Source organism: Equus quagga, chromosome 10 (genome assembly GCF_021613505.1).
Source record: "Equus quagga isolate Etosha38 chromosome 10, UCLA_HA_Equagga_1.0, whole genome shotgun sequence".
In the NCBI taxonomy this organism is placed as follows: Eukaryota; Metazoa; Chordata; class Mammalia; order Perissodactyla; family Equidae; genus Equus; species Equus quagga.
In genome coordinates, this window is record NC_060276.1 from 34,864,015 (window position 1) to 34,878,522 (window position 14,508).

At 37.8% G+C, this 14,508-nt stretch overlaps 1 protein-coding gene across 3 annotated transcripts in view; it reads right to left on the minus strand.

The window, feature by feature from the left end:
• The window catches only part of PAK3 (p21 (RAC1) activated kinase 3), a 256,878-nt gene that overhangs the window by 55,683 nt on the left and 186,687 nt on the right, over positions 1-14,508 (minus strand). For all 3 annotated transcript variants that reach the window (XM_046673736.1, XM_046673735.1, XM_046673734.1), the window contains 2 exons: positions 10,952-11,105; positions 9,179-9,216 (listed from right to left, as the gene is read on the minus strand). In XM_046673736.1, the coding sequence (XP_046529692.1) occupies positions 9,179-9,216; positions 10,952-11,105 (192 nt within the window). The remainder of the gene's footprint in view (positions 1-9,178; positions 9,217-10,951; positions 11,106-14,508) is intronic.

Genomic DNA, 14,508 nt, shown 5'->3' on the forward strand with positions numbered 1-14,508 from the left:
TGCAATGTTAAAAACTGCAAAAACACCACCACCAAAAATAATGACAACAATCACAGTATCTAGGGTTGATTCTTGATCATTCACCTTAATGCAGGGGTAAAATGGTTTCAAAGCTGAATTTTGAAAGAACTATGGCCATGGTTCTCAAAGTGTGGTCCCCAGATCAGCATCATCAGCATCATCGATAACTTGTTAGAAATGCAAATTCTTGGGCTCCATCCAGACCTACGAATCAGAAACTCTGGGAGTGGTACCTAGCAATCTGTTTCATACAAGCCTTTCAGGTGATCCTGATGCATGCTCAAGTTTAAAAACCACTGTAGGGGCCAGCCCAGTGGCACAGCGGTTAAGTGCACATGTTCTACTTCTGGGCGGCCCAGGGTTCGCTGGTTCAGATCTCAGGTGCGGACATGGCACCACTTGGCACGCCATACTGTGGTAGGCGTCCCAAGTATAAAGTAGAGGAAGATGGGCATGGATGTTAGCTCAGGGCCAGTCTTCCTCAGCAAAAAGAGGAGGATTGGCAGTAGTTAGCTCAGGGCTAATCTTCCTCAAAATCAATAAATCAATAAATCAATCAATAAAATAAAAACCACTGTAAGTCTGTGCTGTACAATATGGCAGCCACTAGACATATGTAGCTATTGAATACTTAAAATGTGGCTAGTCTGAATTGAGATGTGTTATAAGTGTAAAGTACATACCAGATATTGAATAGATAATATGAAAAAATTATAAAATATTTCCTTAATGCTTTTTATATTGAGTATAACTTGAAATGATAATACTTTGACTATGTTGGGTTAAATAAAATGTTATTAACATTTCTTTCACCTATTTCTTCTTGCTTTTTTAAAATGTGGTTATGAGAAAACAAAGTTACAAATATGGCTTTTATTACATTTCTGTTGGACAGCGCCATTATAGATGGCTTTTTACTTTGGGGTTTGTGTATGTGTGTATATATCTGGGTTTTTTTTATGCCTTTGGCTATACTGGCTCAGGCTAATGCTAAAAAGAATTTTTGTTCCTTGAGGGCAAAATTCTTGAGGCAGATACGGGCAGCCTACTAATAGACTATTACATCAAAGGACCACAGTCTATGATTTAAAATTCACTGTGAATTTTTTACAATTATGTATAAACCTACGGTGGAGTAATAAGGTGAAATGGTATATCTTATCGGATCCAGAAAAATTTATCTATTGTGAGAAAGAAAACAACTTATAATTTATAAATAAGCATTTGCAAGAATATTTGATTGTCCTGATATATATGCTGAGTGGTTTATAGATTGAAGTTTATATTCTTACTTGATATTGGTTTTCTTATTTATACACCTATATTTATTTTTAATTTAGCCAAAATAGTTGGGCTATTATATTGTATTGTGGTTGTGTTGACAGCAACATATGATGATGACATTAAGTTTCAGATAAAAAATCAGTTTCTTGGGCTGGCCTGGGGGTACAGCTGTTAAGTTCGTGTGCTCTGCCTCTGTGGCCCCGGGTTCATCAGTTGGGAGCCTGGGCGTGGACCTGTGCACCGCTTACCAAGCCACGCCGTGGCAGCCATCTCAACTGTAAAATAGAGGAAGATTGACACAGATTTTAGGTCAGGGCCAATCTTCCTCAGCAAAAAGAGGAGGATTGGAGGCGAATGTTAGCTCAGGGCTAAACCTCCTCCTCAAAAAAAAAAAAAAAAAAGGCTTCTGTTTGAGGAAAGACTAACTCTTCAGGGCACCTCAGTGGGCACAGGGAGAAATCACCTTTGGGTTATTGGTATTTGCTTTGATATTATTTTGTTGCAGAAACTTCTGCTCTTTTTTTTTTTATTGAGTTAATGATAGATTACAATCTTGTGAGATTTCAGTTGTACATTAATGTTTGTCAGTCATGTTGTAGGTGTACCACTTCACCCTTTGTGCCCACCCCCCACCCCACCTTTCTCCTGGTATCCACTAAACTGTTCTTAGTCCATAATTTTAAATTCCTCATATGAGTGGAGTCATACACAGATTATCCTTCTCTCGCTGGCTTATTTCACTTAACATAATTCCCTCAAGGTCCATCCATGTTATTGCAAATGGAATGATTTTGTTCTGTTTTGCAGCTGAGTAGTATTCCATTGTATATATGTACCACATCTTCTTTATCCATTCGTCTGTTGCTGGACACTTAGGTTGCTTCCATGTCTTGGCTATTGTAAACAGTGCTGCAATAAACATTGGGGTGCATAGGACTTTTGGGATTGCTGACTTCAAGCTCTTTGGATAAATACCCAGTAGTGGGATGGCTGGATCGTATGGTAGTTCTATTTTTAATTTTTTGAGGAATCTCCATACTGTTTTCCATAGTGGCTACACTAGTTTGCATTCCCACCAACAGTGTATGAGGGTTCCTTTTTCTCCGCAACCTCTCCAACATTTGTTGCTATTAGTTTTAGATATTTTTTGTCATTCTAACGGGTGTAAGGTGATATCTTAGTGTAGTTTTGATTTGCATTTCCCTGATGATCAACTTCTGCTCTATCTTATGCCAGCTGGGATCCAGAATGCACCTAATCATTTATTCCTTGGTAGAAGGGCAGAACTTGCATATAAACTGACTATTTTTTACATGGCAAACAAATCTATTTTATCCCTTAGGCAATATGAACCATGCCTAGGGATGAGCTTCATGTGGACCTATGAAAATGTCTGAAGTCAAAAATAATGCCGCAAGAAAAATATAATATCTAAATCAAGTAATGTCTAATTAAATGTCTATTAAGTACACGTCAACTTAACTAGTCATTTAAATTTAGTATTTATAGAAATTTCGTTACATTAAAAAATATATAGCTTAGATTGTTTTATCTAGCAATGATTCTTGAGTATTCACAGTGATTTCCAAGAAATTATACCTAGGCATAATTAAATTTACTTATAGTCAATAATTTCAAAATAAGTATTTCAAAAATCACTTTAAAAAGTTTACAGCAAAAATATAAAGTAAGGTGTAGAGGCCCTTTAACATATTTGATACAATGCATCATGAGGCTCCCATAAGTGACAGTGTATATACAGCCTATGGGGATCTAAAAATGGCCCTGGTGGCAAATATAAATGGGCTAAGGTCTAGGCTTCTTGGCCCAACACTTAGACTGGTACAGAGACCAATCAGTACCTACTAGCCAAGAGGTAACCTTCCACATCTCAATTTTGCAATTTCTCTAGAGAAGATCCACCTGGAAAATTTCACTGACTATTTCTTAACATTCATTACTATCCTCACCATTCTAATTTCATATGGGGGACATTCTGCACCTCTAAAGATGGACTAAGAGGCTATTCGAAAACCTAAAGGTTTTCATCCTCTGAAGGTTTGTAGGGGAGGAAGAAGACAGATGTTTCTGTTTATCTGGGACCAAATACTATGCTGACATGTTGACTGATTGGTTGGAAAGAACGTGTGGCCTTCGGTGGACATTATGTTTTGGATGCTGACTAGGCCAAGGAGCATTAACTACCCAGCAATACACCTAGAACACCAGTCCTTGGTACTGAGAACTGAAAGAAACCTGATTTCCTGCTCCTGTGTAAATAATACTGGGACTGGGCATACTTTTTCTCTGTGTTAAACAATATCAACACAGAGCATATTTTCCTGTTCTTATGTTAAGTAATACTGAGAACAAACAGAAATAACTTATCTTCTTACTTTAAGAAATACTTGTCCTTGGAAGATAAGACTGAACCAACTGAAGTACTTCACTTGTTCAGAATAACAGCTTGCCCACCAAGACCCTCTTCAACACCCTCACTTGGCTGTATTCACCAATCCAAAGCTATTTTATCATAAACACTGCACAATCCTAACCCATTCATTGCCTCGCAAGACCTACTTTAAAATCACACAGCCGTGCTCTAAAATCCTAGAAATATTCTCCCTTGATATCCTCTTTCTAAAACACTGTGAAGACTCTGTCAAGGTAGTGCACTTTCTTGCTACTGTAAGTATAATAAAATTAGCTTTGCTGGATTAACAGGTTTTTCTAGCGGTGTTTTTGGAAGTCAAAGTAGAATGTCGCTCCACTATTCTTTCCAGGCTGAGAATTACTATGTCTAATATGTCTAAATTTGTTAAAATATAGATAGATGGATAAGGAGTAAGGAATATTTTTGTCTTATTGACATCAGGTATTTTGGACATTTTTATCATTGCACACAGCGGGGCAGTGGAGGTAATTCTTAACCTGAGTTGGATTCTGGACTTTTGTTGGAGTTCTAAAGGGTTTAGCCTATCTCCTTAGAAAAATACAGGTACACTCATATTTTTACATATAATTTCAAGGGTTCATAGATCTTCTGAAGCCAATCCATGGGCTCTAAGTTATAAACCCTGCTCTGGAGAATACACCAGCTAGAGGAACTACCTTAGGAAACTTTCCTTTCTTTGAGCTTAATTTTTAAGGTTCAAAAGAATTAGAAGGAAGGACTTTGGAGACATTAGATAATGCAAAATGTGGTTTGTGGGCCCCTTTTGGTGCTTGTTTAAAATGCAGATTTCAGGGTTTTATTCCAGACCTATTCTGGGAATGGAGTCCTGGAATTTACCTTTTTAACAGACTCCTCAGGCAATCCTGATGGACACTGAAGTAAAAGAACCACTAATCCAGATGAACAAAATAAACCAGTACTGCAAATCAAAACTACAATCTGTCAACTGTACACCCAGGTTCTCACAAATCATAGCATACTCATATTATTGCTGTCACCTTCCACTCTGAATACTAGCTCAGGATTCTAAATGCATTATTTCACTCTCTATAGTACAATAAAAATATAAAATTTAAAAAGAAGCCTCAAATTGAAGAGTAGGACCCTGAACAGTATTTAACATTTAATACACTAATATCAAAAACATTACCATGACTGAGCAGTAAAGTGATGTCATATGACTATGAGAGGTATCGCTGTATTCAATATTAATTATATAGCCATTGTTTAACACATATAGTGAATACAACATTGCTTCTATTTGAATTCCCACCAAGGCAACTAGAGGATGCCAAAACTTGTGATCAGTTCAGGTTGTGTCTATAAGGGGTAGCCAATCCCATCAAATTAGATCCTGTAGGACAGCTAGGTCTACTGGGAGTGTTTCTAATGCAAAAAAAAGCACAAGCAGTGTGAAGTGCCATCTCCCCCTAGAACCATTAGGAGAACACAAGGTGCAATTCTCTATTCCTAAGTAACTGAGTCCCAATGAAGTGATGCAACCTGAACTTAGGGTCTAATTCAGTTCATTCAATCAACAGAAACCTTGCTTTAGTCATGCAGTTTAATCAATTGTATCTACCTGGAAGTCCTGCCAGCCCTTCAAATTCAAACTGTCCAATAGAAAACTCAGCATCTTCTCACAGAAATCCGCATCACCTGCAAGATGACATCCTCATCTTTTTGCCCACTTGTATATCATTCTAAGTGTGCAATTACCTCTGACCTCAACCTTGCCTCCAATCAATAACCCAAATATCCCTGGCATTTGAACCTAATCTCCATTCCTACTGCCACTATCTCACTTAGGTCCTCATTACCTCTGGCCTGGATGCTTGCAATATTTCCCCAACTGGTCTCCCTTTGTTCAGTCTCACCTTCTGTCCTTAATTCATTCTGAACATTTGCTGTCACATCACTCTGCCTAAAGCATAAGCTTTAATCACCTAACTCTCCTGCTCCAAAAACTTCAAGGGCTTCCCCCTCTACACTTAAAAAGGCCAGATTCCTTAGAATACCATTTAACAGCCTCTGTGATTTGGCCCCAACTACTTTCAAGGCTTAACTCCTACTATTCTTTTTCTTGCATCTCAGTCTTATTCAAACTCACATCCTTCTCCCCTTGCTCTCCTCACTACCATGCCCTTTCTCATGCTTTTCTTTTTGCTTAGAATGTCCTTCTCTATCTTCACAGGTCCAAGTCTCATCCGACCTTCAAGATCTAGCTCAAATGCCACCTTTTATATGAAGCATTTTTTAATTCAACATTCAACAAATACGTACCAAGTGCCTATTTTGTACCAGGCACTGAGCTTAAGCCCTTGGAAAAAGGGCCTCCTTCCTTTTCCTTCTCCGGCTAAAAGTAATCTCTTTTCTCTGAATTCTCATAGAAAATGGACATATTTTATGGTATGTAACATGATCCACATTGTATTGTACTTCTTTATGTTCTTACTTCTCTTCCCTTACCAGACTGAGCTCCAAATTTCCTACTGCTTACAAGGAGGCACTTGATAAATATGTGTTAAATACGTGAATATTCAGTTGTGTTATCTCCAAACAATGAGATCATCATTTCATTTCCATCTGATTTGATGGAATATCTTCAACATTATGTAGATTTAGTTTTAACTCTACAAGCAAAACCAATAGAAGTAAGCTCAAAAAGAAAAGGCCAATATCTTAGGAGATATGAACTGTTTACTAAAAGAAAAACCAATACACAGACCGCCCTAGCAGGTTAGTATTTAAAATAACTGACATATGGGGCTGGCCCCGTGGCCGAGTGGTTAGGTTCGCGCACTCTGCTGCAGGCGGCCCAGTGTTTCGTTGGTTCGAATCCTGGGCGTGGACATGGCACTGCTCATCGGACCACGCTGAGGCAGCATCCCACATGCCACAACTAGAAGGACCCACAACGAAGAATATACAACTATGTACTGGGGGGGCTTTGGGGAGAAAAAGGAAAAAATAAAATCTTAAAAAAAAAAATAAAAAAATAAAAAAATAAAATAAAATAACTGACATACCTAAAAAAAATAACTATTTCTTTGCCAGGATACCCAGCCAGTATTGCACAATAATGACATTTATTACATCAAAGGAGGTTAGGTATGTGATGGTCATGGAAGGTTGGCATTTTTGCCTTTCCCACTTTGCTATTCCTCCTTTCATGTACTGTTTTCAGTGTGGCCCAGGAAGCTGTCATGGCAACAAGGACGAAGGAAGGGAAATGACCAGTGAGAAAGGGAGGGCCACATTCTGTTGTGTTTTGGGAAATCTGAGCAAGGCACAAGTACCATGGCCTCATACAAGTCTCAAGTGTGGAAAAAGTGAGTTTCATTTTGTTGCCATCTAAAAATAATAGTAATAGTAGCTTACATTTAGCAAACACATAGTATGTGCTAGGTAATGTACTCAGTATATTATATGCATTATTGCATTCAATATTCACACATTTTAGGAAGTAGGTTCTGTTATTCTCAGTTAAAGCTGAGGAAAGACAGGCTCATAGAATCTAAGCCACTTTCCTGAAGTTGCACAGCTTGTAAGTGGAAGAATAAGATAAACACCTATGTCCAGAGCCTTCACTCCTTCTTAAAAGCTTTATTTTCAATTGTGGTAAAATATACATAACATAAAATTTACCATCTTAACCATTTTTAAGTGCACAGTTCAACAGTATTAAGCACATTCACATTGTTGTGCAGCCAGCACTGTCATCCATCTCCAGAACTCTTCATCTTGCAAACCTGAAACTCTGTACCCATTAAACAACAACTCTCTATTTCTGCCTCCCTCAGCAACTACATTTTCCTCTATAATTTTCATTACTCTACGTAGCTCATATAAGTAGAATCATACAGTATTTGTCTTGATTATTTCACTTAGAATAATATCCTCAAGGTTCATCCATGTTGTAGCATGTGTCAAAGTTCCCTTTCTTTTTAAGGCTGAATAGTATTCCATTGTATGGATATACCACATTTTGTTTATCCATTCATTCACTGATGAAGACATGGGCTGCTTCCACCTTTTGGTTATTGTGAATAATGCTGCTATAAAAATGAGTGTATAAATATCTGAGACCCTGCTTTCAATTCTTTTAGGTATAAATCCAGAAGTGGAATTCCTGTATCATATGGTAATTCTATTTTTAACTTTTGAATAACTGCCATACTATTTCGGAGCCTTTACTCTTTAGCACTAATGATCTACTGCTGTCACACTGGCCACCCAGGGTGACATCAAGCTGGCCAGCATTTATCCTCTATAAAAGGAAGAATAAGCTTGATTATCCACGAGTCTTTGAATACACAGTTAGGAAACTTTCTTTAATGCTAATTATTTCACTCCTAAGGAAGAAAATGAGGCAAAAAATAATTTCTATCAGGATACCAAAATGAAAATCACACAAAGAGAAGCCTTGGCTATGATCGTTTTCTATCTAATGGGTATTCTTTCAGATACAACAGTACTTTCAAGGACTTTTAAACTAGGTTACTTATTTTCTAGTCACTTCTCTGGTAAAACTATCTTTGTGACTTTGGGCAAAGCTCCCCCCCACCTCCAGTGCACTGCAGTTTGTTGGAACAGGTAACACTAAAAGATGCAGTGGTGTGACCTTAGGCAAGTTATTTCACCTCTCTGAACCTCATCCATAAAATGAAGAAAATGGTTAAGACTTACCTAGTTGGGTTGTGGGAAAGGTTAATATAAAATATTATTAGCCCAGTGCCTGGCACATTATAATTGATCAGTAAAGAGAAGTTGCTATCATTATGATTATTATTTTCAAGATTCTATATGTAAGAGAAATAGAAACATTTATCTACATAAAGATTTGTACACAAACGTTCATAGCAGCTTTATTTATAATAGCCAAAAACTGCAAACAGTCCAGAAATCCTTCAATGGGTAAAGTGTTAAACAAACAGTGGGACATCCATAGTACGGGACACTACTTAGCAATAGAAAGTAACAAATTACTATACACACAGCTTGGATGAATCCTAAGAGCATTATGCTGAGTGAGAAAAGCCAATCCCAAAAGGTCATGAAATGTATTATTTCATTTACATGAAATGTCCAGAAACATAAATCTATAAAACAAGATTACTGATTGCCTGGGGCTAGGGTGGGGGTGAGTGGGGATTAAGTGTAATCGGGCATGAGGGATCTTATTGGGGTGATGAAAGTAGTCTAAAACTGCCTTGTGGTGATGGTAGCACATGAGTATAAATTTACTAAAATTCATCAAACTGTACACTCAAAAATGGGTGAATTTTATATATCTAAATTATACCTTTAAAAACTGTTTTTAAAACATTCTGTATCTAAACCGGATCTGCACAACTGTATTCTGTTGGACCACCAGCAACACTGATCACACAAAACCATTTTCAGTTTTTCACTTACCGAAGGATGGGCTGCTATGTATCCGTGCGCACTTTTATCTGAAAAGTGAAGATAAAGATGTCACCTTTGTTTGATAAAAACTGCCTCATTTAGAGACCACACTAAAACACCCAACAAACTTGCATGCCTTTGACCAGAAGGAAATTCTCCAATTCAATACTAAATAGATATTATGACAAACAACATAGTTTTTCTTAAAATAGTTCACACCCTTACATCCTCACCATAATCTCACCATGTCATTTTATAGACCTTAATGAAGGCCTCCAGTGAATCTCATCTATTACAGGAATGCCGAGATTACCTACTTCTGATTGATATGATTCTATACATCTATATCTTCTCCCCCACGTCCTTCTTCCCCCTACCCTCCCTCCCTCCTTTCCCTTCTCTACTCTCCCCTTCCCCACCTCCTCTCTTCCTCCTACCCTATTAGTCAGTCTCAACACTAGAGCATCCAGAAAACATATGGTGAGTTTCACTCAGCTCAGAATAGTGCGATAACTCAGATACTGTTGAGTTCTAACATAGTTTTCAGGATTTCATCTTTGTAAGTTGAGACAATTCGACACATAATAATAAAGGGGTTAAAAAGCAGTGGCAACTTGGAATAAAGAACAAATGCTGAGAATCTAGAAGGTATTAATAGATACACTAAAATGATTTCTTGAATGCATTTTTGGCTCTGGTCGCCTATGATTCTACAATGAACCTGGAGCACAGCTCTAGATTTCCTTTCATGAAGCATTGTTTGATGTATCACCAGGATCTTTTAGACATTTTATTCTATGTGGAAGACTAAATATCATAAAAAGCTCTCTTTGGTGGGTTTTGTTTTTCTTTTAGGTTTTCACCATTGTATAACAGCAGTTAAGCAATCTTCTCATTAAAAAAAAGTCCCATTTAGCATGTGAATTGCCATATGCCTTTAAGTTTGGGCTTTGATATTTGTTATGGCCAAATCAGACACTGCTCCCCTTCCAAGTGTATCCTTGCACCATTCTTGAAGTGATTTCAAGCCTGCCCTATACTAAAACCAACGCCAAGAGGTAGGGGCTCTTTATAACTGGGGTGCTAATGATAATAGTCCCTTCTTTTTTTAGATGTTGAATAATAAATTGCTCTAGAGAGGCAACCTAGAGCCTCTTTCTCAAAATGCAAAAGTATTGTTTTGTATATTGTTTTCAGTTGCTTATAGCGCAAATTTGAACATCAAAACTTCAAACAAAGGCCGGCTCTACATGCTAGCAAGTGAAGTTGAGATTTATCAGGAACACGGCCATTTCCATCTCTTAGAAGACGTGATTTCTTTTTTTAAGTCTGACTTTGAGGTCTCACCAAAATAACCTGGCAACCACAAAATTGATGCTGTCATCATCATGCAATTCACTGAATCTAAGGGATAAAATAAATTTCAAGAGACCATGGTTTGATCCATGTACCTCTTACTTCATAAACACATCACAAGGCCTGATTCTAAGTGACTTAGCGTCTTCTTGCCAGTGAAGCAAAAAAACCATTGTGATTGCTGATTCAAACGGACAGCTACTGCTTCACTAGACAATTTCTTTGAGTTCTAAAATCACACAAATACTGTAAAGCTCCTAACATCAACTTCAACTTGCAACTCATCTTTTGATTTGCTCAGGTTGAAGTCGTTCGTAGAAGGCACTAGAATTGACTTCAAATGCCCTACAGGTGTTCCGTTCTAATCCTGAGACTCTGAGCTTGGAATTGCTTCTCCATTTTTTGATAGCCTAGATTTCCTCTTACCTCCTGATGTAAAGCTCATGTATTTCTGGTTGTTGACTGTTTCTTTGGAGTCATAGAATTTGAGAACATCTAGAACGGCTTGTGGGTTCTTCTTCTGTTCCAGTTTTGTTATGTTTGAGGTTTGGAGTAATCGTGCCCATTGCTCAGGAATTCCCTGTGGACAACCAAAGGGAAAGAATGGCAGCTCAGAACATTCAGCAGCTGCATGTTCATGTTCCAGTAAAGTTCTTCACCAAGAAGCCCATGCTACCTGTAGGATTACACTTGGGAAACTGAAGTTACACTCTAGATTTAAAGTTAGTAACTTAATAATGCAATCATTCTCTTCTCTAATTAAAACACATAGGTAAAACTAGGATCCAACTTAAAAAGGGTGGGTGGGAGTATGACTGTGATAGAAAAAAAAAAGCGCATGAAAATCACCTCCATATTAACTCTGCTCATCCATGAAATGATGTTTACGGCTTAGCTTATTTTTTCTGGCGACTCAGGGCAGACATAGCAAGACTTCTCTAAATTTGTGCACGGCACAGTATGGTGCGGATCAATAGATTTTATATGACCGGAATAACATAAACTGTTTCTGGGTATGTTGTAATCAGAATATCTTTTAGAATAAAAGGAAAGACTCACCCTTGGTCAGTTCATACTTTGTGATTATAAAATGTAATTTTTTAGGTCTAGAGCTTTAATATAAAGGGGGATTGAGAGGAGACAAAAATAGAATTGTGGAGGGGCAATAAACACTGAGATGCTAAATAGTAACATTAATGCTGCTTTGGGCATTTTCCCTGCAGCCTTCTCCTCTCCTCCCTCCATCCCTTCCTCCCCACTTCTTCCATTGGCCACATCGAACCTGGGGACTGCGACAACCATGTGAAAGCCTTGTGAGAATTTGCAATAATCTGAAGCATTTAGAGCAGAGGGGAGGGAGTATTTGGAAATCTAACCAAGGAGAATTGGAAAAATTACACAGAGAGGTTAGTTTTGCATTGAACATTCAGCATTCTTTCCTACATGTTCAGCCTACAGATGTCCCCATTTCATAATTATCCAACCTCCAAGAGCAACTTGGAGCAAGAAACAGACACACTATTCCTGAAGTGCATCTAGACACAATTTATGTGGCTTTGTCCTATGAAGTCTCGGCAAAACAATGTGTGACGTGGGCCTCCAGAGTTTGGGAATGACAACAAAAAAGTGAGATAAGCCAAGCAACAACTCTACTGCACACACATGAACCTGCTGCTGCAGTGCTATGACATCTCAAAGAAGCACTTTGATGCAAGCTTCTTTTGGGCCTGTGACGCACCTCTGGGAGCTTCCCTGGGCACATCTGTGAGCCATAGAGATCTGGCTGTAATGGACGTAAATAAAGAAAGAAAAGAAAGTTAAAACAGAATGTGGGACAACTTAGAAGGTGGGAGGAGATGAAACCAATGGGTCTGAATGGGGGAGGGTAATCCCTTCTAAAGTGGGGAGGTTATGAAAAATAGGGAGGTATTAACTAAATCAGGGGCAGGACAGGCTACAGGGCAACAGATTTGAGAAAGCAGAGAAAACGACAATGTTTCAACGCTTGGATGCATAATTCCACTTTTGGCCAGATGCTTCCTCCATAAATATGCAATAATAAGAATTACCATTAAATGATTGGAGAAATTACTAAAAGGCAGAAACATGACTTTGGAAGGAAGAAGGATGGAATCATGAAAAGCTTCCACAACAATTTGTAAGTTGTTATTATAACTGGGTGATCACAGGTAGCCAATGGCCATGTGATGAACTTACAAATTTCAGTTCCCAATTCTGGTTAACCATTTTCAGTTTCACATTGGAAGTATCTGTGTGGCTAATAGTCAAAGGATAGCTATATAGTGATGCTGAATTTAACATTTGTTTTCATTGATGTGATTCTTCTGCACTTTGTAGCTAAAGTCATGGCTGGCTTAGAGAAAACTAGATTAAGGATTTCCCACACAGCCAGACTCTATGTTTGAGGTTCTTGTGACATTTGGACGAGGGAAAGGGCAACCATTTCATTTCAAACCATATATGAATAATTTCCATTTTAATGGCGCAGTTCCAAAGTCCCACTTCCCACAAAATAAGATCAGATATAAGGTAAAAGCTCTGTCTAAACAAAGATATCTCTAACACTACGGAAACATGCTTTGACCCAACTGGTTTGATTTGGGATACAGGTCTTTGATTCCTGGCATTTTGGGTTACTCCAAGCACAGTGAAACAATACTTTTACATGCATTAATCACGCAATTTAATGCTAAAGCCTTAAGCCAAAAATTTGAACTCAGGAGCCCATGCATGATCCCAGTTCTGATTCTAAGTGCAATTAATAGCATTTGGTTAATACTGTAATGGCCAAAGGAGTTATTAAGTGTTACAAAACCAGGTATGCATTGCACATAACCACTAGAGCAGACATCATTGGCACGATCATTACCATAATTATTAGAATATTTGCAGTTACTATACATTCTCATGGCACTTCTAAACTTTTGTGATAAATAGTCTTGTGATCACTAGACAGCAGGAAAAAATGCTGTCAATTGTAGAAGATTCTCCAGACAACTATACTTACCACATGACTACACTGCTGACATAATTTCTTTTGTAAGTTGAGATAAACCAGTTAATCAATGAAACCTGACACTTAAATTTGAACATATGCCACAAAGGCACATAATCAGATAGCCATCTTAGTACTCCAAATTGAGGTACAAATCCCAAAAGTTAGACAGCTAACAGAGACCTAGAAGTATGAGCATCAGAAGCAGGAGCACATATCAATGCCTGACCATGTATACAATAACAATTAGATGTACATCAAGCTGGGGATTGTCCAGTGTAGCCCAGGAGAATGGCAGCATGATACAACAGGCCAAGCATTTATCTTATCATAAAAATGATAATTTATATCACTCATACCATTTTTCCCTCTGATTGACTTGAAGCGACCGTCACAGGTCTAGAGGTCTGGAAGGGGGAGTTCTGAAGTATTTGGGACAAAAATGGCAATATAAAGGGTAAGGACTCATAATAGTTTAATACCAAAAACCTCACCTCCCAACCTAATTTTAACCTCAAGGTCCAAGTGTATGACCAGGTACACAAAGTTATAAGGGCCAATTAGCCATAGGGTAATCACCAAGCAACACACCAAATTAGTGTCCAAATATTCAACATAGCAGGCCCTTGTAACAACTGAACTAGACTGTTCAACAAGTTGCTCAAAAGTCAACCTAAACAACTGCAATAATCAAGTTTAGTAATATACCCACTCCTGTGCACAAACACGCAATGAATCAGTGATACTATGGCAATTAGGACTCAATTTGAAATCCTACCAATAAAATGATTTTTAAAAGCTTATTACCATTTGGTATTTTTAGCAATAGTAAATGTAAATCATAGGTTAAGATTGTTAAAAAAAGGCAGAATTTTATATCTTTAAAAATAATGTGTGGACAAGTAGTTATAAAAGATTATCAAGATGACAAAGTGCATCAGATTTCCAAATTTAGCCAGTATTTGAT